The sequence below is a fragment of the Dromiciops gliroides genome, chromosome 6 (genome assembly GCF_019393635.1).
Source record: "Dromiciops gliroides isolate mDroGli1 chromosome 6, mDroGli1.pri, whole genome shotgun sequence".
Taxonomy (NCBI): Eukaryota; Metazoa; Chordata; class Mammalia; order Microbiotheria; family Microbiotheriidae; genus Dromiciops; species Dromiciops gliroides.
The window spans coordinates 140,780,069-140,805,214 of NC_057866.1; the positions used below are offsets into that span (position 1 = coordinate 140,780,069).

The 25,146-nt window shown below is 43.5% G+C and overlaps 1 protein-coding gene across 11 annotated transcripts in view; it reads left to right on the forward strand.

Moving 5' to 3' along the window:
• The window catches only part of JADE1 (jade family PHD finger 1), a 90,710-nt gene that overhangs the window by 18,670 nt on the left and 46,894 nt on the right, over positions 1–25,146 (forward strand). For 6 of the 11 annotated variants that reach the window (XM_043970471.1, XM_043970470.1, XM_043970476.1 and 3 more), the window contains exons 2-4: positions 8,695–8,772; positions 24,181–24,266; positions 24,425–24,499. In XM_043970471.1, coding sequence (XP_043826406.1) covers positions 8,721–8,772; positions 24,181–24,266; positions 24,425–24,499 — 213 coding nt within the window. In that variant the 5' untranslated portion in view covers positions 8,695–8,720. Of the gene's footprint in view, positions 1–3,663; positions 3,781–4,945; positions 5,094–8,694; positions 8,773–24,180; positions 24,267–24,424; positions 24,500–25,146 lie in introns of those variants that run through there. The other 5 variants (XM_043970472.1, XM_043970473.1, XM_043970474.1 and 2 more) reach the window with 4 other exon arrangements.

Below are 25,146 nucleotides of genomic sequence, written 5' to 3' on the forward strand. Positions count from 1 at the left end.
TCACCCCGCTCCCCCCCCCAAAAAAAAATCTGGCCTCAGACACTTATTAGTTATTCGACCTCAGTTTGCTTCAGTTTCCTCAACTATAAAATGGGGATAATAATAGCACCTCCCTCCCAGGGTTGTTGGGAAGATCGAGTGTTTTGCAAAGCGTAAAGCACTACATGAATACTGGCCATTACTGTGCCGTGGTACCCAATCAATGAATGGTCAATGCCTTGCAAACATGAAGTACTATCCCAGTGTCAGTTATTATTGTTATTTTCCTAGTGGGGAAAATAAGCATTTCAGATAAAAGACTGGAGTCAAAAAGACCTTTTGTTTCATGTAATGGTCAGTTTCGGGGAGAAAATGTTGGTTCAGGATCCACGCAGGGAAGGCAGGATTGGACATTCCATGCTGTCACGTGTGATTGTCACTTCTCTCTGGAACGGTTTTCTCCTTATTAGAATGAGGAGGTAGAACTAGATGACCTCGAAGATAACATCGAGCGCCAGTCACTGACCTTCTGAGAAACTGAGAAAATTAGAGTCTTTTAAAACAGCCCTTGGAACATGTGCCTTTGAAAATGTTGCTCAGTAGAAGATTTTTCTGGCTCCGAGCACATTACTAATGAATTCATGACCTCACTAGTGTGGGTATGCAAAGCATCGATGTGCATTGCAAGCCATTCATGCCAATCCAAGAGCCTTTATGATTCTTGTCCTTGTTCTCCTACCAAGAAGACTCCAATCAGTATTCTTGGAACCTTCATTCAGGTCTTTATATATCCAGTGTATATTAGTGGTTACATTAAACCTTGGAGGTAAGGAGCCCTTTTCTTTATAGACAAAGGATTCTAAGCTCAAACAATTGAAATGACTCCTTTAAGGTCACATAGTGGAAGAGCTGAAAATCAAACCTATGTCCTCTGATCCCAAATCCATTGTACTGATCTGCCTCCCAGTGGCATTCTCCACCAGTGCTGTTTTCTTGTCCATTTGTGGGTGAGATTATAGATGACAGAGATGGAGGAAGGGGCAGAACAAAATGAAAGCTGAGCTGGATGGGACCATTGCCAATTAAAAGTCAAGCAGAACCGGATGGAAATGAGAAAAGGTCAAAGACTCGCATTTGGACCCAGAGGCTAAATAGAAGCAAAGGGTAGAAACTAGGAAGAGGAAGATTTAGCCTTGACCTTAGGAAACCCTTTCCAACAGTTGGTGTGAAGTGGGCTGCTGTGGCCTGGAGTGGAAGATTTCACTTTGGAGGCCTTCCAGTCAAGCCTGGATAGCCACAGACTGGATATGTGGTAGAAGGGATTCTCGCTCATGCATGAGTTGGATTACTTGGCTTCTGGAGTTCTTCCCATTCCAAAATCCTTTGGGTTTGTGAAAATAGGATTTCATTTGCAGAAGTCCTGAGTATTTTCTATAGCTTCAGGCATTCAGTCTCCATCCTATCTTTGAGCAGTAAGTACCATGCTACGGGGCAGCTAGGTGGCGCAGTGGATAGAGCACCAGCCCTGGATTCAGGAGTACCTGAGTTCAAATCTGACCTCAGATGCTTGACACTTACTAGCTGTGTGACCCTAGGCAAGTCACTTAACCCCAATTGCCTCACCAAAAAAAAAAAAAAAAAAAAGAAAAAATACCATGCTACATGAAGTTTTATGCAGCATATTGTGATAGGTTCGAGATCTGGAAGGGACCTTAGACATCATTTGGCCCAGTCCTCTTATTTTGTGGAAGTGGAAACTCCCTAGAAGAAGGGAAGTGACTTGCCTAAGGTCACACAAGAAGTAATCAGCAGAGCTTCATTGGGAACTCTTGAATTCCGTGCTTTATCCAGTCCCTGACCTGGGGAAGCAAGGTTAAATGAAGTGTTGGGGAGCAGAGATGGGGAATGCTGTAGTTGGTACACAAGGGCAGGGGAGAGTCTTCTGAGTTTGAATGAGTACCTACCTTCAGGCGAGGTCAAATGGAGGCTAGAGACTGTTCCTGAAGAAAGAGGCACGCTATAGGATTTCTAATTGAGTGTGTTGGGAACTTTGAGGCTGTGTAGTCTAAATCCCGTATTTTACAGATGAGTTAACTGAATTCAAGAGCAGCCAACTGACTTGCACAAAGTCATATATGGAAGTGTAAGAGTCAGCTTGGTGGTGTAGTGAATGGAGGACTGGGCCTCAGGAAGACTCATGTTCAAATCTGGCCTCATTTGCTTTTTTTTTTTTTTTGTCAGGGCAGTGAGGGTTAAGTGACTTGCCCAGGGTCACACAGCTAGTAAGTGTCAAGTGTCTGAGGCTGGATTTGAACTCAGGTCCTCCTGAATCCAGGGCCGGTGCTTTATTCACTGCACCACCTAGCTGCCCCCCTTATTCGCTTTCACTAGCAGTGTAACCTAGGGCAAGTCCCTTAACCTCTCTTTGCCTCAGTTTATTCATCTGTAAAATGAGGATAATAATAGCACCGACCTCACAGGGTTATTGTGAGGATCAAATGAGAGAATATTGGTGCCTGACACAGAACAGATACTATAAAAATGCTTGTTCCTTTCCCTTACCTTCTAGACTGAGCTGGGATTTGAACCCAGTACCTTCTGGTAACAAATCTAGCCTTTTCCCCTCCCCACTGCATCAAACTCATGCTTCTGCATCATCAGCTTTTAGAGGAGTTATGATATAGTAACTGGGTCCACAGACTGGGCATCAGGAGATCTCGGTTCTGGTCCTATCTCAGCTGGGACCACGCCTACTCTTTGGGTCTCAGGCTTGGGCAAGATGGTTGCTAAGGTCCCTGCTATCTCTTCTTCCTTTATTCTAGGGTAGGACTGAGAAGGGGGGAGAGGATGTAGGGGGCTGGGATAGCAACATAAGCCAGTGTTTCAGCTTGGGAAAGAGTACAGATTTTCAGGAATCCATGAGTGCCTGGTTGGGCAGTTTGGACTTTCTCCTATTGGCAGTGGGAATTCAGTTCACTTCGTTTCAGTTTCATTCAGTTCAGCAAGTGAAGGTCTCCTTCGTGCAAGACCCTGGGCTAGGTACTGGGGATACAAAGACAAAACAGAGTAGTCCCTGGCTGTAGGGTACCTCATTCACTTCTACCACCACCAGCATAGGGAGCTATTAAAGGTTTCTGAATAGGGGAAATAACTCAGATGAAGTCTGTTTTAGGGCTCTTGATTTAGTAAATGAATTAGGAGGAAGGGATTGCATTTGGGGAGGTAAATTGGTTGGGCTGTTACTAGACTTGTTTTTTTTTTTAGTGAGGCAATTGGGGGTTAAGTGACTTGCCCAGGATCACACAGCTAGTACGTGTTAAGTGTCTGAGGCCGGATTTGAACTCAGGTACTCCTGACTCCAGGGCCGGTGCTTTATCCACTGCGCCACCTAGCTGCCCATGACTGTTAATCAGTAGGAATAGAAAGTCGGGGTGATATTCCGGTGGCATCAACAAATTCAGTAAAATTTATAAAGTGCCTACTATGTGCAAGGCACTGGGGATAAATAAGCAAAAAAGCCAAAAATGGTTCCTGCACTAAAGCAGCTTACCATCCTATTTGTAATTCTTCATTCTAGGGCCTCCCCTCTTTAAATTATTTCCTCTTTATCTTGCTTATGGCTTGTTTGTAAAAATGTGTTTGTTTGTTCTCTTCTGCCTTAGATTATGAACTCCTTGAGGGCAGGGACTGTGTCTGGCCTCTTTTTGTATCCACTGCACTTAGCACCGTGCCTGGCATAGTAGCAGATGCTCTATAAATGTTTATTGACTGACCGACTGAGTGACTGGAGGGCATTTCAAAGTAAGGATGGACAAAACTCAGTGCCTTAACACAAGGGGACATCATAATAATGATATTTCACCCTTATATAGCATTTGTAAAGCCTTTTTTGTATATTATTTAATTTGATTCCCACAGCAACCCTATGAAATCATGGTGATTATTCAGCTAGGTGGATAGAGTTCTGGGTCTGGAGTCAGGAAGACCTGAATTCAGATCCATGCTCAGACACTTACTAGCTGTATGACTTTGGGCGATCACTTAACCACTCTTGGCCTGTTCTCTTATCTCTTAAATGGGATTAATAAAAGCCCTTAGCTCACAGAGTTGTTACAAAGATCAGATGATATTGTATATGCACATGTAAGCTCATCTGTGTATACTACATATGTATATATACATAGCAGCACATATACATATATTTAAAGTACTTTATAAAAGTTAAAACTCTGTATAAATATTAGCAGTTGTCACTGTCCCCATTTTATGGATAAGGAACTCAAAGAGTATATTACTCCCCATCGGGAGTGAATGTTTGAGGCAGGATTCGATTCCTTGTTCTCAAAAATACTTATCGAGCTTGTTTGTATAACCTGAACAGATGAAGATTTTAGGACAGAGCTCTAACTTTTTGTGTCTTCTTATTACAGTAAGGTAAACTGATCTGTGACTCTCTCCTTGGCATCCCTACCCGTCCAGCACCGACCTCTCAAGGACCTCTGAGAACCTTGTAGAGGATGGTCAACTCGAGAACTGAAATAATTAGGAAGGAGAATTGGACTAGAGTTTCTCACTAGTTCCTAATGGCCAGATGTTTTCAGCCTGTAACCCTAGGACAATCCATCTGGGAGGCAGTAACATTCGATCTGATTCCTTGATATAGTAAAGAAACTTTGAGTGAGATAAATCAGCCTTTTGTCAAGGCTTAAGTACATCAGAGCTGCAGAGGGGGAAATTCAGTACTATACAACCCCCATTATTATAGCCCTGGAGTCCCCAGAGAAATAAAGAGTCTTCTCAACCTTCATTACTTGGGAGCTTTCTCTGTGGCTAAAAATGGAATTCATTAGAGGGGGGGGGAACTATTTTCATCTCCTTTTACTTACATAATTTTGCTTAAGAGAGTATTCGAATGCTTTCTGGAGCATCCTGCTGTGTTGGCCACCATTTGCATTTTCTTTTCCAGTCTGCATTCTCTCCAGCCTGGAGCTTTGTTCGAAAGCTAGGAGGGCAGTTTGGTTTATAAGGAATTGGAAGAGGTGAAGTTGTCTGGACCAGTGAAGATGCACTAATCCTGTTACCCTGTTGGTAGTCCTGCATTCGGCACATAGTAGGTGCTTAATAAATGCTTGTGGGATTGGATCTTGGGATGATGGTGGTCTAGAATTACAAGTTTAGAGCTGGAAGAGACCTTAGATGTTTTAGAGAGAGAGGATCTCTCAGATCCTCTTATCCCATGGGATTCCTAGATCCCTTCCAGGAAGGACTTAGATTGGTGAGGCATGAAGCAAACAAGATGGTCTTCTAAAACAATCTTTTCTCACAGAAAGTTGTATCATGAGGTTACCAGTTTAGAGTGGGATTTGGTGTCAGAGGACCTGAGTTCAAGTCCTGGCTTTGCCACTTACTACCACTGTGACGAGTCATGTCACCTCCATAGGTCTCAGTTTCCTTATTTGTAAAATGAAGGAGTTGGATTTCTGAGATTCCTTCCAGGTCTGTAAAGCACCGTACTGTGATCGTCACTTTTCTTTCCCAACTGTCCTACAAATGTTATTCTTCTGCTCCTTTTGAAAAGAAGTGCATTTTTTAGACATTCTTCAACATCAGGGACTGTGATATTGAAACTTCTCTGCAAGGATGGATGGTGGGTGGTATTTCCCCTTTTGTAAAAAATAGGCCTCGCTCCTTCCCACACTTGAATCACAGTCTGTTCTCTTTTCTGAGTGTAGAGGTGAGTTGTTCTACCCTTTCCTTCTCACCTTTTGTCAGCCAATCAGTCAATAAGCATTTATTAATCATTACTATTTATGTACCAGGCACTGTATTCAATTCTGGAGATCCAAAAAAAAAAAAAAAAAGGAAAAAGGTAGACTGTCCCCAAGAAACAACAAAATTTTGTGGAAAGACCACTAGATTGGGCATTGGAATCTGTTCTAGCTCTGTTTGTTAACCTTCTAGCTCTTGTGACCTTTGACAAGCCATTTCCCCATACAATGCCTCAATTTCCTCTTCTGTTCATTGAGGGGCTTGGTTTAGGCCAAGGGTTCTTAACCTCTTTTGTGTCACAAATTCCTTTGGCAGCCATGGTGAAGCCTGTGAACCCCTCTCAGAACAGTGTTTTTAAATACATAAAATAAAATACATCCGATTTGAAATATAACAAAATAATTATCAAAATATTTTTTTAAAAATGTTCATGGGTTCCGAGTTAAGAACCAACCTCCGGTATATATGCTTTCTAAGGTCCTTTCCAGTTCTGAATTCTGTGATGTCTGGGCTTGTTTGTAAGATCTAAAGATTAATGAGATAAGGATAGTCTTCAAGGAATCTCTCAGCGGGCATAAAACCTCTGTGACCTGTGTGTGACTCAGCCTAAGCATAGAACAGAATGTGATGAGTATTTGAGTCGTAGGGACAAAGTTCTGTGTAACTTAAGAGGAAGGAGAGATCTAGAGTGTGGGAGGTGGGGCAGTGAGGAAGACACACCTGGATGGATCTTGAAAAATCTGGGTAAGTACGGCTGGTGGTGAGAGGAGAAAGGCAGCTCTTTCCAGGCCTGGCTAGAAGGGGGTTGTGTTTGGGGGATGGTGCTTTTGTTCTCTTTGTCTGGAGGAAGGAGCACTGTTTCTCTCAGGGTCATAGCGGGTAATTGTATTCTAGTACCTTGAGGTACTAGCACACTTCTGCAAGAGTTCCAAGAGCACAAGTATGTGTTACACCCACAGGGATGTGAACTTGAGGTTTAGAGAGGTTAGTCAGGGCTGAGATTCAAACTAGGTCTCCAACTTTTTCTAAGTACAGCCCTCTTTCTCTGCACCAGCACCGCCCCTTGGCATGTGCCTCTGCTCTCTGAGGTGGTGTTTCCTTGAGAAGAATGTTGGATACTTGAAGTCAGAGGACCTGTGTTCAAATTTTAGCCCTTCCAAGCCTTAGCTGGATGACATTGGGCAAGAATTTATTTCTCTGAAACTCAGTTACCTAATAAATAAAATAAGGGAGGGGGGAGAAGGAAGGGGGACCACCAGGTACTCACTAAGGCCTTTTCTGGCTCTAAATTTAGGATCCCTCTGCCTCTTTGCTCTCTTGTCTATTTAGCAATGTCAGTTTCTAAAGAACAGGGTACTAATTTCTTTGTCACTGTTGTTATGACATGGGTTTCAGAGCACAGTGCCTTGCACATAGTAGGTAATTAATAAATGTTTAATTGACTAGAAAGCATATCTATTATTTTGGGGGGGGCAGGGCATCGAGGGTTAAGTGACTTACCCAGGGTCACACAGCTAGTGTCTGAGCCGGATTTGAACTCAGGTCCTTCTGAATCCAGGGCTGGTGCTTTATCCACTGCGCTACCTAGCTTCCCGTAGAAAGCATATTCATTTAATAAATACTAGCTATTGATGCTGAGCTTTGGGTAGCTGATTCCTCGACACCCAATGATGTGCTATAGCTGGTTCTTGCCAGCTCCTGAAGACCAGTTAAATGTTCATTATTTGGATTTATTCCTCAGAAATCAGCAAATGAGAAAAATCAGAACTTGATCTGTTGATTTTGTTGATTGCCTAGACTTATGGAGAAGATGGTAATAAAACAGATTAACCTTAACAGTGCGACACTAGTCCTTTTTCTTTTTTTTTTTTGAGAGCAGATTGGTAAGCCACATTGTTCATTCCTGTGTGAATGGTAGGGGGCCAGAACTGATTGCATCCCTACCGTGAAAAGGTGGGACAGGATAGTGGAATGCCCACTACATTTGAAGAGCTGGTCTGGGTTCCTGTCTCATCTCTGTCACTTAATTCCTTGGTGACCTCGGGAAGGTCACTGAACCTCTCTGGGCCTTAGGTTTTCATGTGTAAAATGAAGCTATTAAACTAGCTAACCTTTGAGGTCTCTCCTAGCTCTAATTCTATGATTTAGGGTTTCCTAGCCCTGAATCCCAAGGTTCTCGGCTGATCAGATCCTCTTAAAAAGGGCAAGAAGGTCTGGTAAGAAAGTCTGGGTCCATCTTACTGCTTCTGCATGGCAGGCAAGGGCGGGGCCCACAGATTGAATCCTTTCCTTAGATGAACCCTGATAGACCCTGCCCCCCTGTAACAACAAGGATGCTGCTGCTATGGGTAGCCAAGGGGTGTGGAGGTGGCCGGGGGAGAAATTTGCATTACTGTTGTCCAGGCCATGCCTTTCCTGGCATACAAGCGATTGGATCCTTCAGGGCGGTTGGAACGGGCTGGTTTCCAAAGCACAAAATTTGGCTAAAAAGCATCATTATCTCTACTCCCCCCTCCCCTCCCCCCCAACACACCCATACCCCCATACCTCCCCTAAGTAATGTCAGTATTCGTAGACCTTGCTTATAGAGCCATAGCTAAACTCTGAATGGGTCTGGAGGTAAGAAGTTGGCTTTATTATTGTGGTGTCTATGCGAGACTTTTGAAACTGGGCGAGGAGCTCCCTCCAGGAATCTGCAGGCCTGGGCTGGAACCCTTGGGGACATGGGAATGCACAGCAATCTTCCCAAACCTTCAACCCCCTGCTGGATCCCTGGTGCATTTTCTTCCTCTGTTGGTGGTGATATGCCTCAGCCCTGTTGTGACTTCTGGCCATTGATGTTCCAAGTGCTCCTCCCGGGAGCTGTGTGTTTGCGTGTGTCTGCTGTCAGTCCTTGGTGATTGTGTGTTATTATCTTGGGTTAAGGGCTGTCTCATTGCCTTGCAGGCCACCCGCTGTTTCCCGGGGAGATCATGAAACGAGGTCGGCTCCCTAGCAGCAGCGAAGACTCTGATGACAACGGCAGTAAGTGGGGCTTGGTTGTGTGTGGAGGCGACCAGGGTTTGGGTCAGTATAAAAACATGTTTTTGATGGAATGCTTTAAATAGCTTTTAATAGGCACCTCGAGTACATATCAGGCAGGTCAGAGGCGGTGAGAGCCTGCTCAGGGAGACTCAGGCTCCTGTGATAGATAACATACTTCAAGTAATCAAACCTCTCCAGCTGAGGTTGGCCGCAGGCAGCCGGGAGGGGTCCTGTTTGTCACCAAAGAAGAAATACTACGATTCTGAGACATACCCACAGGTCTGCTTTTCCTAAAGGTCATTGGCACATCGATGGGATCAGAGGCTCTCCTAACAACACAGCTTAATCACAGGCAGCTGATGAGAACTGTGTACACTGGGAAAGGGAGGAGGGAAAGGGTGATTAATCACTCAGGTGGATGGGAAAACATGGGGGCGGGGCTATGCATTTTCAGTCAATGATGGCTTGTGTTTTGCTTGGCACCATGTTGGACTTGGAGACAGAAAGACCTCGGTTCAAATTCTGCCTCTGATATGTACTCTCGTTTATGATTCTAAACGAGTAAATGAATCACTCTGAGCCTCAGTTTTTTCTTCTTTAAAATGGACTTAATCATATTTATGCTAAGGATTTCCCAGAGTCACCGAGAGGCTGGCTGTGTAAGCTCTTTTATTCTTTTAAAATGTTTTGTCGATACCCTTTTTGTACATCTCTATAACTTTCTGGTAAAAACTCCCTTCCTTTGTAACCCATCCTTTGTAAAATTTAAAGTGCTATATAAAGTGTCAGTCGTTATTGTTAGGATTATGCTTCTTGACTTTAATATAGTAACATCTCACCTCTTTGAAATACAGCCAAGAACCATGAAGTCAGCAAGAAAGTCTGTGGAGTAGGCAGACTAGAAAGTCTACTGAACAAGGGCCATGCACTGAAGCTCTCTTACTCCTCAGGTTCCCTCTCTGAAGCTATTTACTTTTACTTTACACACAGTTCTAATGACTATATCAGGTACTTTGTTGAGTATTAAATAAATCCCTTCTGAAGCTCTCAGATTAGAAGCAGTCCCTTGAAAGGGAGTGGGGAGGGGGCAGAAGGGGAGGAGTTGCTCTAGGCAGGCAGATTGACCGATATTGAGAAGTGGTGCTGACTCTGTCCTCAGGGGAGGAGATAGGAAAAGAATAAAAAGCAGACAAAGAAACAGAGTGCCCATCCTTGGCCATTTAATGTAGGGACAAACAGCGCCAAGCACCTAAACAGACCCAGAGGGTAACATGCAGTGTGTACTGTTATGTAAGTACAATGGTGGCTGTTCCTGTAAGTAGCTGCCCGAGTCAATAATGGCGGACACTTTATGGAGCACTTGGAGGTTTACAAAAGGCTTTCCATGTACTGTCTTGTTTGAGCCTCACAGGAACCCTGTGAAGTAGGTAATACAGGTGTCCCTGTTTTGCAGATGAAGAAACTGCAGGCTTAGAGAGCCCACTGGGATTTGCACCAGGCTCTTCTCGTGACTTTCAAACCGTGTTCATGTCTAGCGTCTGTTCTGAAACTTTCGTTGCTTCCTAAACCCTCCAGTCCAAACTCATCTGCCAGACTTGGAAAGCCCGTCATAACTTACCTCTGTCCCCTGTCGTTTCATATCGTTCTCCAGCAGAAACCTTCTGCCTCGTGCCTTTCCTTCCCATGGGCCTTCTGGGAATTTTCTGTCCTCTGATCACTGATGCTTTGCTACCCACCCTTCAGGACTCAGCTTCATTAAGTTCCACTCTCCCCGCCGCCCCTCAAAGTCCTCCCGCCTATTCTAGCCCTCATTGATAGCTCAAAAGGACTTAACAGTTTGTTCCACAGAATTGAATCCTCTCTCCTGGCTAGTGTCTGTTGCTTTAGCTATGCCCAATGTTTTCCTTTACTATTCTCCACTGAAATCGGTGGCATAGAAGGAGGTGACTTCAATGTAGTAGCACCTTTCCAGTCAGGAAGACATGAAATCAGCAAGAAGGGACAGGTTACAAAGTCTGCTGCATAAAGGCCCCGCACTGACTATGGGCTCTTGAAACTGATGGTCCAGCCAAACTGGGAAGATTTCAGATCTATGCCCAGAGATCAAAGGATCATAGATTTAGAGTTAGAAACTAAAGTCTGACCCTCTCATTTTGTAGATGAGGAAACTGAGTTCCATAGAGGGGCAGTAACTTTCTCCAAAGTGCATAGGTAATAATAAGAATAGCTTACTTTTCTATAGCATTCTAAGGTTTGCAAAGTCTTTGACAAATATTATCCCATTTTATCTTCACAACAACTCTGGGAGAGAGGTGTTGTCATTGTCCCCATTTTACAGATGAGGAAATCGAAACTCTCAGAAAGTAAACATGGCTCATTGCTTACTAGCTCACCGGACTGGGTAAGTCTCTGAGACAAATTCAATCTCAGGTCTTCCAGACTCCTTAAGTCTAGTGCTCTATCCACTCTGGCACCTCACTGTCTCAGGTAATAAGTAGTAGAGCCAGGATGTGTTGTCTGTGCCAGCATAGCTAAGGTCTTGTCTTGGCTGGAGACGTTTACCTGCTCTGTCTGCTGGCATCTATCTGAACAGCATCTTGGGAGTCTCCAAGCTGCGGATCTCACAGTGTGCACCAGTGTCTGGCCTCACGAAAAGTGTACCTGGGGAAAGGAGATGAGCACCTCAGGGACAGCTTCAGCCCTAAGAAATCCCACATGGTGATTTCTGGGTCAGAAATGTCACGCTTCAATTTCTGCCCTGGCCTGGTGGCATGCCCGTGTGACCCTGGCTGTGTTGGGGGAAGTTAGCTGTCCTGGCTACCTGTGATTCTTAGAACCTTGAGCTCTATCCTGGGTCCCTTACCCTGATACTCAGAGTTGGGAAGTCACTCAGAGACCCTCTAGATCAGGGCTTCTTATACTTTTTCCACTCAAGATCCCTTTTTGCCTGAGATATTTTTATGTGACCCTAGGTTTATAGGTATATAAAACAGATATACGTAACCTTTTACTGTTGCCAAATTTTTCATGACTTCCCCCTGCCCCCCATTCAGTTACTTGACCTGTGCTTTAAGAAGCTGGGCTCCAAACTAATCTATTCCTGAAAAAGAGTCTTCTCTACACATACTCAACAATGTGAGTTTCAGCCTTTTTTTTTTTTTTTTAAAGATCTCCAGTGAAGGAGACTCTACCACCTTCTGACACCGCCCATTTCATTCTGGGGTATAGCTCATTACTGGTGTTTCCTTATTCTGAGCTGAACTTCCACACTTTGCTCCTGGTTTACTCTGTGGGTCCCAGCAGAGCCCATCTAATCCTCCTTAATGTATTTGAAGACAACTGTACTGTGCCCCCCAAGTCTTCTCCAGGATAAGCATTCCCAGTTCCTTGATCCTATTCTTATATGCTATATACTCAAAGATATCCTAGCCATCTTTCTTTGTATCCTCTGCATACTCTCTTTCTTGGTGATGTGATGCCCAGAACTGAACGGGACACCTCAGATGTGTTGGGACCAGGCTGAGGACAGCAGGCCTTTCATTTCCCCAGTTGGCTTTTCTGAGTACAGTCTAGGATGGGGTCATTTCCAACTGAGGCAGCATCCAAATTAATTTGACAACATAAAACTTAGTGAATGTCATAATCTATGTTAACCAGATAGTTAAAAGTCTCTTAAATTCTTGGAGTTCATATGATCTTTAGTAAATTTTTTCATCCCAGATCAGCCTCCTACATATGACTCAGAACAGTACCAGACCAATGGGGGCTACGGAGAGTTTAGATATATTGCACGGTATATGTGTTATGTAGAATATCGTTGGACACCTAGGTGTGCCTGGACATTTTCTAAGTTTTTATAGCCACCAAAGGAAGTACCTTCAGCTCTTTGGCAACTCCAGGGAAGCCATTCCGACCTGATTTATTTTCATAGAAAACTACAAAAAAATGAAAGTGAGGGACAGCTGTGATCTCCACTGGTATCCAGGAGGTTTAGGGGAAGGCCCCCGCTCAGTATGCTGAATAGACTCCCTGTGGAGGATTTACCGGAGCTTATAGATAAGAGTCGCTCCAGGTGAGGAAGCCTGGATGGATAGCTTTCTGGTCATCATGGGAGTCCTCTCTTTGAGGAGGTCACAAATCCATAGAAGTAACTTTTTTAAACCACTGGCTTCTGGCGTCACTGGTGAATGTTTGCATCCATGTGCACATGGAAAACTCACTCATTTCAGCATTGCTTTGAGTGAACTCCAAGGCACTGCAGCCATTCTGGGACACGGCACCATTTCTGTTGAGTTAAGTCCTCCGGAGTGGTTAGTTAGCTCTTCCTTCAGCTCCTCTTCAAGTCACCCAGAGGATTTGCATGTTCCATTCTGAAACTGCTGGTTACCAGTCAGTACCCTCATCCCATTCCATCAATTAGGGAAACAAGCCCTTTGTGGTTTATTTTCTTAGAAAACAACATTTGGCTGTTCTCAGATTTCCTACGGGAGAGCTTGGTAGGTATGCTGCTTTAAAGGGAGATATGGTGTGTTTTTTTTCTTAAACCCATGAATATGTTTTGTTTATAGCTTTAAAAAACAATATTGGAATGATTTCTCACTATAAAGCCACCTCCCATATGAATCCTTCTTTGTAACAGAAAAAAAATTATGAGCAAAACTCATCCCCAAATGACAGAACACATATGATCCAACATTCCACACCTGTACTCCCTCGTCTCTCTACTGAGAGGAGCCCCTCTCTTTCCTCCTCTGGGAAACAACATAGTAGAAACAAAGTAGATTCTCATTTGTTGGGAAATAGCTAAGTAAATTATGGTAAGAAGTCTGATTTAAATACACAGTTTTTAAAATGACCCCGCAAAGGTGTGAAAAAGAGTCCCTTCCCCTTCTTGCAAATCAGGGCCTATAAGGGGGTTGGGGATGTTGCTAGATCCAAGCAAGTAAGGGTGTGCCTTCTTTAGAGAGACAGCCATTTCTACACCCAGACCTCAGCTAACCTGTCATTTCTTTGCTGGAGTATTTGAGCTTCTAAGAAGCTCTGCTTAATTAAATGTAGCCTTGTTTATTTTGGTAAACTGCAGTCCATGAAAGGGAGAGGAGAGGCAGCTCAAACCAGTCCAGTTTGTGATTCCAGGTGGCTGGCATAGGGGGAAGGGGAAGAGGGCACCTCAGGACTAGCTGGGAGGTTTGGGGATTACTCGTGCTGCCTCTTGCTCTGTGCAGGACCATCAAGTCTAGAGAGAGAGAGATTGAAGATTTTAGTGGGGCTCACATTTTTTTCTGCTTAGGATCTTTCCCAAAGCTAACTAAATGCCTCCCATCCCCTTTTAAATTTCTTGTAAACAATTTTATCTCCTTTTGTTGACTGCTGGTTAGCCAATGTTTCTTTATCATTACAATAGTTCTGGTACCATCTGGTCTATCCCCTTCAGGGTATTAACCCTTAAATCCCTGGGTTGGAAGCTTCTGACTCCTAGGATTTTCTTCTCCCTCTTCTTGCTCTTCCTCCCTCAGATAAACAGGTGTCTCCTAAAATGATAAGCTCCCAGATTTTGAGCTGAGGGACACCCCAGAGGCCCTTTAATCCAACCCGCTCCTTTTACAGAGGAGGAAATAGAGACTAGAATGAGTTACACAAGACCTTGCATGTCCTTTTGTGCTAGCAGGTAGCAGGATTGGCATTCATATCCAGGTCCTATTCTTCTGTAATATACATCCATTCCCAGTTTGTCCCTCAAAAGGCAGCTGCTGCAGTTGATTAAAATGAATGTTAGCCTTTCAGGGGGTTTTGATTAATTATTTTCCCTCTTTTGCATCATTTTAGTGGAAAAGATCCACAGGTACTATAGTTACTAAACTAGATTCTCTTTGAAGGCAAAGTTTTTTTTTCTTTTCTTTTTCTTTCCCCTCCCCCATTTTTGGATTTCCCTAGCATGGCATTTGTTCTTAATAGGTGCCTAATAAATGTTGGCTGAATTGAATTTCATGCACACTAATGTGATCTGTAATCTGCCTATTTAGATATCACTTAGTCCAAATCCTTACCCCCAGCTGTTTCCCCTTAGGGAGGCAGTGTATTCCATGATCAAGAATCCTCCTTGCCTTTGGCCTCAGAATCTGGGTTCACATTCCCACTCTGGTCCTTACAACTCAGTGTTTGACATCAGGCAAGTCATTCTTTGCCCTCACTTTCTGTCTCTGTGAATGAAGCCCTTGAGCTAGGTGATAACTTGGATCCCTTCCCAGCTTCAAGTATATAATACTTCCTGGAGAGTTGAACCCCCTAGGCCTTCAATTTACATTCTTTTCCCCAAAGGCTAGCATACAGGACATTTTCAACTTAAAGACTTAGTGCTTTCAATTAACGCCCCCTGGGTGGCCACAATAACTCTGCCTTTGTTCTTTTCTGACACTCTTCCTCTTCCTCTTCCTTTCCATTAGCTTTTTGCCTAGCATCAACTTCCTTACCTCCACTTACCCACCTGGAACCAACCATTGAGCACCTACTATGTGCTAGGCACTGGGAACACCAAGAGAAAAATGAAATAGTCCCTGCCTTCAGTTAGCCCGCTTTCTATCGGGAAATGACATGTGCACCTCTAAGCATATATCAGATGGATACAAGGTGATTTTGTAGGGGATAGTCAAGAATGGTCTCATGTAGAAAGTGGCATTTGAGGTGAACTTGGAAGAAAATTAGGAATGCTAAGAGGTGGAGGTGAGTCTACCGAATCTTGAGTGTCACGTTAGACTATTCTTGATAGTCTGGAGAGGGGAAAGAAGGGTCATAGATTAAGGGGTGGAGGGTCCTTAGAAATCATTTCGTTTAAACTGCTCAATTTATAGATGCTGTTTGTCTCAGTTTCCTCATCTGTAAAATGAGCTGGAGAAAGAAATGTCAAAGCACTCCAGTATCTTTGTCAAGAAAACCCCAAATTATGGGTCACAAAGAGTAGGACAAGACTGAAACGAAGGAACATCAATAAACTGAGAGTTGAAATGACTGATTCAAGGCCACATAGACAGTATGCAGCAGTCAGAATTTGAACCCTGGTCCTATGACTCCAAGATTATGTTGTATCATGTAGCCTCCATAATACTCTTCCCTGTCCTCTATGAGAAAGCCAACAACTTTCCTGGATTCTTGACTAGCATTAAATAGGAAATATTGAACATTGCCTTGGGGGGGGGGGCAGATTACCATTTATTACCTTTGAGCTCAGAAGGACTGACTGTATACGTGGCTGGTTGATGTCTATGAAGCCATGGAGCACCCAGCCCTGAGATTGTTTGCTATCAGACCAGTTGGGCAGCTTCACTTTGGCAGTAGAAGCCTGTGTCTTCATGTGCTTTAGCTGTTTCTGGCACAGACGTGACAAAAGCCATGAACTCATTTCCCAAGAAGAGGCCTGTGGTTCTGGCTGTCATGAGGCAGGGCCTCTGTGTCTGAGGGAAGAAGACAGAGTGCTTGGGAAATGTCTGAGGAACGGAGGCTAAGAGGCCTTAAGGATTTAAAAAACATCCACATTTTTTGCCTGTTTTCTTGAAATCCATTTCTGATTTAAAGACTCCAAGGGATCCATGAGCCCCTCGGTGTGGGTCGGCCCTCCACTTGTGCCAATTTCAATCCAGCCTTATATGTTCATCTACTACTTATGCTTCTGTTTAAAAAGAAAAGGTTTTGGAGGGTACAGGTGAAATGATACGATTGAACTAAAACATCTGAGCTTTTTCCTATATGGGGAGAGCTGACACAGGTGCTGGAGTCAGTGGTTATGGGTTCAAATCCCACCTCTAGTGCTTACTAGCTTTTCAGTCTTAATTCAAGTCACTTGACCTCTCTGATGCTTAGTATGCTCGTCTGTCAAATAAGAGGGGTTGGACTAAATGATCTCTTCTTCCCTTCAGTGCTAGGTCTTTCATCCTGTGAAAATCTTGCACCCCAGAGGTCACTGGGTGTGAATTTGCATTGTGTTAACCCTTGTGTGGTGGTGGTGGTGGTGGTGATGATAAACAGCTTAGTTTCCTATTTCTCTTCCTTGATATAACTCTCAAAATGGGTTGGGGGAGAGAGAATTTGGAAAATGCTTCTTTTGGCGGTAAGTGGTTGGGTGACCTTTGTAAAGGAGCATCATCTCTCTGGGACTTATTTTCTTCACATGGAGAATGAAATGGTTGGTTCTAAAGGAGTATTCAGGTTCCTTCGGGCTCTCGCCTTCTAGTCAGCAGGCATTTATTAAAGTACAAGTCTTGGTAGGCCCTAGGCATACACATAGAGATAAAGACAAAAACAAAAGAACCATTGCCTTCAAGAAGCTTATATTCTGCCACAGTAGAACTTCCTATGAGTCTATAAATAGGAAATAGCTGGAATGATGATAATGACTAATGTTTATACCATCCTTTAAATTTAAAGCACTTGATTGTGACACCAACCTGTGAGGGTAGGGTAGATATTACAAGGTTGTTGTCATCATTTTACAGGTGAAGAAACTGAGGATCCACATTTAAAAGACTTGTGATCACCTAGCTAGAAATTGTCACAGATTGGATTTGAACTCAGTCTTCTCTTGATTCCAAGTGTAGCGCTCTATCTTCCTATACCAGAAGTGTCAAACTTATCACTTACAAGCTGCATACTACCAAAGTCAAGTGTGGCCTGAACCAGATTAAAATGTAATTGGGAGGGGCAGCTAGGTGGCGCAGTGGATAAAGCACGGGCCCTGGATTCAGAACTATCTGAGTTCAAATCCAGCCTCAGACCCTTGACACTTACTAGCTGTGTGACCCTGGGCAAGTCACTTAACCCCCATTGCCCCACAAAAACAAACAAACAAACAAACAAAAATGTAATTGGGAAACATTTAACAAAATAAATAATACATTGCAACATAGATAATGCTAATTTGTGGTTATCTAAGATGCTGTGGGGCTCATTTCTATTTGAGTTTGAGACCACTACCCTACAGCATGCTGCCCAAATTTGCTTTCTTTCAGAATGAATATTATTATAGCATTGTTCATTCACATGGGAGAAATTAAAAAGTGGTGTTGGATTGATCATTTCAAAGGTCCTCTATTTGGTCTGAACACTGATGCTCTAACACTGTCACATTGGGCTAGATTGTTCCTGATTATTCCTGATCCCAAACTCACTTGGTTGGGTTGTGCTAGGCTAGGCCCAGGGCAGGTAAGGGAGGATTGTCCTTTGCCACTTATTAGTTATGTGGCCTCCTTCTGGTTAATTAGTCACTTCTACTCTCTGGGCCTCAGATTTCTCATCTATAAACTGAAGGGATTGGATTGGATGATCTCTAAGGGTCTCTTACAGCTTGATATCTTATGGTTCTGTGAACCTTATTCCTTATAAGTTGCTTTTACTATAGTTGACTAAATACCCATTTTTCCTGTGTTCTTGTTTCCCACAAGATTATCCCAAACAACTCCGGGGAAATACATGTTGAGGACCTCCTAGATCTGGGATGCTGTGTAATGTCTATCAGGCAACTCACTCTGGGGATTTTTCTATGTCCTAGACTAAAGGCAGGAAAGCATGGCCTTCTTTAGCATGACAGAGTGCCCTATCCTGGTGCACCCACTCTAGACTGGCCTGAATTGGCAGCATGTATAGGCTCTGAGAGACAAATGCCTTGATAGCTGAGTCTGAGGCTCAAAGATTTCTCCCAGTGTGAATATCCTTGTCAGAACCTCTTGTAACCTCTTGTTAGGACATCCTCTCAAGCACTCATTGAAGGCCTACTTTGATGAAGGGAAGGAAGCAGTGCATGAGGAAAGACTTGACTTTTGTGCAGAGACCTCCTGACCCACCTGTCCTTTGAGCCCATACAGAAGAAGTTGAGATCTTCCAAGAACTGGCTCAGGAAGCTACTGTCAGTATCATGTGCCTTTGTAAATTGCCAGGCTCTGAATATATTTAAATTTGTCACAGAAACTTCAGAGCTGGCCCAGCACATAACCAACTTTGCCACAAACAGCTGATAACACAATTTCAGGCATCTGTACCCAACTTTCTGAGTCTCTCGCCACTCCTGGCAGCATATAGGAAGTAAAGCAAGGCCTTATTTCTTATGTGTTGATCTCCTAATTCAGTTTGTCATCATTGAATGTCAGTACTGCACAGGCAGAGCCAAGATGGGAAGCCAACCCTGCTTCACCATCTTAGCCTGGGATTTAGCAGTAACAAGTGGCTGGTGATGTGTCCGAGGCTAAGTCAAGGATTCTAAGACTTTAGAGACTTGTAACACCCTACCGAGGTTCATTTGATCTCCAGATAGAACCTTAACAATGTGCTACAAAGGCACATTTGCTGGGTTTTGGGGTTTTTTGTTGTTGTCGTTGTGTTTGTGTGTTTTTAGTTCCAGTGAATCAAAATTAATTTTGTGTTGAAAATGTTTTGAGAATTTCATGACAGCCTGTGAGATAATTAGAGGCACTGTCACAGAAGCGGTACTGGGAATCACCAGGGTATATAAGCAGTGCAAAGATGCTTGTTTAGAGTGGGATCTGTCTCTAGCCCCGCGCGCGTGTGCGTGTGCGTGTGCGTGTGCGTGTGTGTGTGTGTGTGTGTGTGTGTGTGTGTGTGTGTAGATGTGCGTTACTCATCTGGCATGTCAGAATATAGCCCTTCTGGCTCTTTTTGCTCCCTAGCCTCATTTAACCCATATCTTGTTCTCAGGCTGCAGTGATTCTAAATAACAGAAGATATTTTTCTGTCTCTTCTCAAAAAAGTGAATTTTTCAAGAAAAGCTGGTGACCACGGCCTAAAAGGATAGTACCAATCATCTTTTCAACTTCTGTGTTCCTCCTGAGGCCTCTAGGCCCAAACATCCCCCTTCATTCAGCTTCCCTGTTGTTATTTCCTCCTCTTTACCTGGGAGTGTGGGGTGGGGTGGGGTGAAACTTGCAAAGAGTACTTGCTTTCATTCTTTCAGTCCTGTGCTTTGAATTATCTGCAAGTGGATTCATCACTGGGTGTATGGAATGTGCTTTAGAGATCATCTAGTCCAGCCTCATCGTTTTATCCAGGAGGAAACTGAGGTCCACAAAGGGGGTGACTTGCCCGACTGAGGTTACACAAGCAGTAAGTAGTGGAGACGAGATTTGAACCTAGGTCAGTTGATTTGGTTTTAGTTTAGGGTGCTCTTTCCACTGTGCTAGTTTCTATCTTTTTCTTTTGTTTGTTTTTTTTTGTTGTTGTTGTTTTATTTTGTGTTTTAATTTTTTAAGTGAGGCAGTTGGGGTTAAGTGACTTGCCCAGGGTCACCCAGCTAGTAAGTGTTAAGTGTCTGAGGCCGGATTTGAACTCAGGTCCTCCTGACTCCAGGGCCGGTGCTCTATCCACTGCGCCACCTAGCTGCCTGTTTCTATCTTTTTCAAAGAAGGAACACAGACTTTTCTAAGAATTTGAGAAGGCCTGGTCAGCGAATGCTTTTAGAAATCAAACAGCAATTGACGCTTCAGTCAGATGTAGAGGCAATCTTACCTTCCCAGTGGAAGGAAAAGCCCTATGAAATGTCCACCAAATATTTGATGATCACCTCCAGGTGGATGAAACAAGGAAGAGATAGGACAATCTATATCCACTAAATGCTGGAATGGGATTCTGAGGGGCCTTTGAAATTCTGCGATACGGATTCACCTGGCAGGAGGAAGAAAATCTGTTTTAGATTTTCATAACTTCTTCAAGTTTGTTTTCATCCTGGTCACTGGAGCCCGAGTGGTGATAATAGTTTCTTGTTTTGGGTGACGCATTGTCTTGGCTCACCAAGAGTGGTTTTATCATTTTATTTTATTTTGGGCTAAATTATTTCACTGAGGAGTTCTGTCCCCCTCTTTTTAAAAAAATATTTATTTTAATTTTTCTCAATTACATGTGAAGATGTTTTTTGAGTTCCACATTTTTCTCTCACCCTCCCTTCCCTCCTCCCTCCTGAAGCCAGTAAACAATTTGATATAGGCTATACATTACAATAATGTTAAACATATTTCCATATTGATCAGAACAAAAGGAAAAAAAAAGCAAGAAAAAATAAACAAGAAGAATAACAAAAAAGCAACAACAAAAGTGAAAATAGTATGCTTCAATGTGCATTCAGACTCCATAGTTCTTTTTCTGAATGTGGAGAGCATTTTCCACCATAAGTCCTTTGGCAATGTCTCAGATCGTTGCATTGCTGAGAAGAGCCAAAGGACCATGGATTTATAACTGAAAGGGATCTTTATGTCATCTGATCCAATCCCTTTTATTTTATAGTAGAAGAAACTAAGACCCAGAGAGGGTTGAGTACTTGTCCAAGGTCACATCGGTAGTAAGTAGCAGAGTCTGCCCCCTTTTTTTACCCTCACCTTTTATTAGTTTGGGGGAACACACAAATGACTACTTAGGTTGTGATTAAGGAAACTGGAGACGAGCAAGTTATTGAGAAGTTAGGAACATGAGGAAGGTTGCTGTGAAAAGAAGCTGGTTCTCCCCCGCCCCCCTCCCGCCCCCAGGTTGCACAGACAGTAAGTAGTGGAGAGGAGATATGAACCTAGGTCACTTGATTCTGTCTTAGTTTGTAGTGCTCTTTCCACTATTCCAAAGAAGGAACACAAACAGTAAGGAGAGAAGAGGGGTGTTAAGATAGTCCATTCACAAGTGCTATAAGTTTACATTCTAAGCTCCTAAAGTAGACTGTTACAAAGGGATGCTGCTTTAACCTCTGTAATATTCGCTGACATATAGCACATCAAGGTTTGCAGAATACTATAACTATCATCTCATTTGATTTTTTACAACAACCCTATGAGTTGGGTGCTATAATCATCCCCTTTTTACAGATGCAGAAACTAAGGCAGAGTCAGACAAATGATTTGGCCAGGCTCACATACAGTCTGTATTTGAACTCAGGTCTTCCTGACTCCAGGTGCAGCTTTCAATGTACTGCGCCACCTACTTGCCAGAAATCTTTTTTATAGGGCTTGTGTCTTTCCTGGGCTTCCTCAGCTCTTTAGGGGCTTGCTCAGGTACTTTGGTAGAGCTGTCATTTCATTCCTGAAATTCCTGATTTCATTCATTATTTTGTTCACACCGTCTGGTTCCTATCCATTCGGCCTCATCCTGGGGGCTTCTTGGGCAGGGCTTCACACAGAGGAGCTGCCCTTTGCCCTGGGCTTTCTCTGTGGGCACTAAACAGTTTCCCATGGTGGAATGCCACGAGTTTCGGATCTGGAGTCAGAAGAGCAGTGTGTGAGACTCAGCTCAGCCCTTTACTTCCTGTGTGACCTGAAATGTGTGATCCTTTCATCCAGACACCCAGGGGAGAAGTGTTAGCAGAATGAAGCCCCTGTATAATAGAGAAAGGAGGAGAGGAGGAAAGGGGTACCGACTCTGTAAGGCCAGATTGGGGTTCTAGTCCAGGGAAAGCAGAGAAAGGGTTTCAGAAGGCCATTGTCCAAAAGGGTGGTTGCTTATTATATTCAAAGCTTTACAGAGTCTCCTGGAATGGGTCTGTGGTGGCCTGTTCTAGCGAAAGCCAAGTGTTTATTTTTATTCTGTTTGGATTTTATATTTTAGGGATAGGTTGGGGATAATAATTCTTGGTACAAGTACTCACAGTGATACAGTGCACTTAAAAAGCATTCCTACAAGTCGAATAAAATATCTTTTTTTCCATCTCACTAAATGAAATGGAGCTATTAGCTGAAGGGTATCGTGGCATATATAGTAATAGGTATGCTGGGGCTGACCTGTAGTCAGAGGCCTGGAATTTAAGCCCTCCCTATGCAGTTTGCCAGCCGTGTGACCACGGGTACCGAGCGCCTAGCCCCTAGCCTTTCTGGGCGTTAGTGACTTTTGCAAACTGTTGGAGCTGTCTCTTTCTACTCTGTGTGGATGAGTTCTGTCCCAGAAGGATGCCAGCCCCTGGAAACCAGAACAATTTCTTTCTTTTTTCTTCCATTTATATATTTGGCACCGCTTTCGCACCCGCCCTCTGTCATGCATTGCCCAAGTCTTTCTTTTGACCTTTGGCTGGGGTGACGTCTGTCACTCCCTACTTGGTAAGTGACTTAGTTTGACTTCTCACCACTTAACGACCTCACCCAGCTGTTTGCTTGGAGAGGTAACATCTGTATGGAGGAGAGCTGACTGTACAGAGGGGGGAGTTCTGCACTGAGAGAAATAAAGGGGATAATAAATGTGTCAGCAGTTATCCTTACCTCTGAGCCGGACAGACATGGCCACCCTCAACACAGGGCTGGGTTTGAAAATGTCCACCCTTCCTGGTCAGGGTAGCAGTGGCTGGGAGAAGGGCCGGACAGAATGGAGGCCTGACTGCGAGGTGTCTTAGAGCAGTGGTGGAAGGAGTGCTGCGTTTGGAATCTGCCACTGGATTCTGTTTCCCTTCTGCCTCTTGAAAAATTGGAGACCTTGAGCAAGGGCACTTAACAACTCCTGGTCTTAGGCTTCCTATTTGTAAAATGAGGGGCTTGTCCTAGGTGGCCTCTGAGGTGCCTTCAGACTTTGGCTCAGTGATCCTATGCTCTTGCAACATCGTATCAGGCATGTAGTATGCATGTGTGTATACACATAGCCACATATACATACATACATACATACATATATATATATATATGATTAATTGAATTGTATCCTAGGATCTCTCATATATACACATACATATGTAATCATACTATATATAGCATACTGTGAATATACACATATATACAATGCTATAAATAAAATACATAGCGTACTGTGCATAATAATTAGTGTATAACATACTAGATCTTTACTACATACATACAATAAATGTATACATACACATACTATCTATATATGTATATGTGTGTGTGTATATATATATATATATATATATATATATATATATATATATATATATATATATATATATATATATATATATATATATATATATATATATATATATATATATATATAGTATATTGATACATCTGTACACACCCAAGACAGACAGATTAAAGCTTTAAACCACATTAAGCCTTTTGGGACATCCTATATATTTGTGTTGAATTGAATTGCATCCTAGGAAACTTATGTGTAAGAAATATGAATTATAGTTCACTTCTAAAGGTGCTAAAGTATGTCTTGGGCCCTCATTTCCAAGTCACTTAAATTAGGAAATCTCAAGGCAGCTGCTGATTGTTGACGGGAAGATCTTGGTTGGCCTGATGGTGGGACACGTTTGAGGAGCTCGACAGAGCCAGGGGGGTAGGTAGGGTGGAGTGGAGAGGACAGGAGAGGCATCAGGAATTTCAAGCCCAGAAAAGCAGTGTGGCCTGATGATCCTGCCTAGGGGCTCTGTGTCTCATGAACCATCGGTGCAGTTTTTCATTGCTCCCATTTGGATTTTTATACCTTCAGGCCTATCTACGACCTGGTCCCAGCAGTCCAGATCACGACACAGGAGAAACTCATGTTCCAGACATGAAGACCGAAAGCCCTCTGAGGTATTTGCTGAATTGCATCAGATTTTGCAGTCTCTGGGAAGTAAAGACACGTGTGTGTGCGCACACGCACACGCACACACGCACACACATACACACACCTGGTTGATGAGTGCGTTTCTTCCTAATTCTATTCTCTTTCCTTTCCTGCTCCGTCTCAGCTGGCACCCAGCAACTTTCCCTCTGGCCAGGAGATCAGGGATTTCAGCAGCTGCTACAGTCACTGCCAGCCTCAAGTTAGTTTTAGCCCTGACTTTTTGGCTTCTTTGGCACCAACCCAATGTCATTTTGAACAGTTTTTGTTTCGGGAATTGTTTTCAAGGTTCTCTCTCTTTCCCTTCCCACCTCCAGCTCCTCTCCCCCCCCCCATGTCCTCTCTTCCTGGATCCCTACTCCTGTCTTCCTTCCCTTTTGGTAAATACTGGTTTGTAGGCGCATCCCATAGCCCTTCACTGCTGCTGGCCTTGATGTTTGCTAAGGACTTACCTGTCCATCTAGCAACCTGCTATTCTGCAGTGCTTTGAGGAATGTAAATCAAGGAAGGAAACGGGCCTTGATCTTTGGCATTTTTCAAAGTGAGCCTCTCTGTACCAGGGAGACCTGGGGGCGGATTCCTTGAGAAGTCTTCCAGTTTCCTCTAAACAGAACAGGCTCAAAGGCAACAACAACCATTGAGTGATGGGAGGTGAAGGCAGATTTCTCAGAGGGATGCTTTGGTTTTCTCTGGCTTGCCCTGTCACTCCAAGGACTTGCCTGGGGAAATGCTAGGGAAACTCGGTGGGTTGGATTGTCGAGGTGATGATGAGTTCAGTGGGTTCTCCTAGAGAATGATAATAGCCTTCCTTTAGAATTATGGGAAAACGTGGGAGCAGCCGGACCCTTA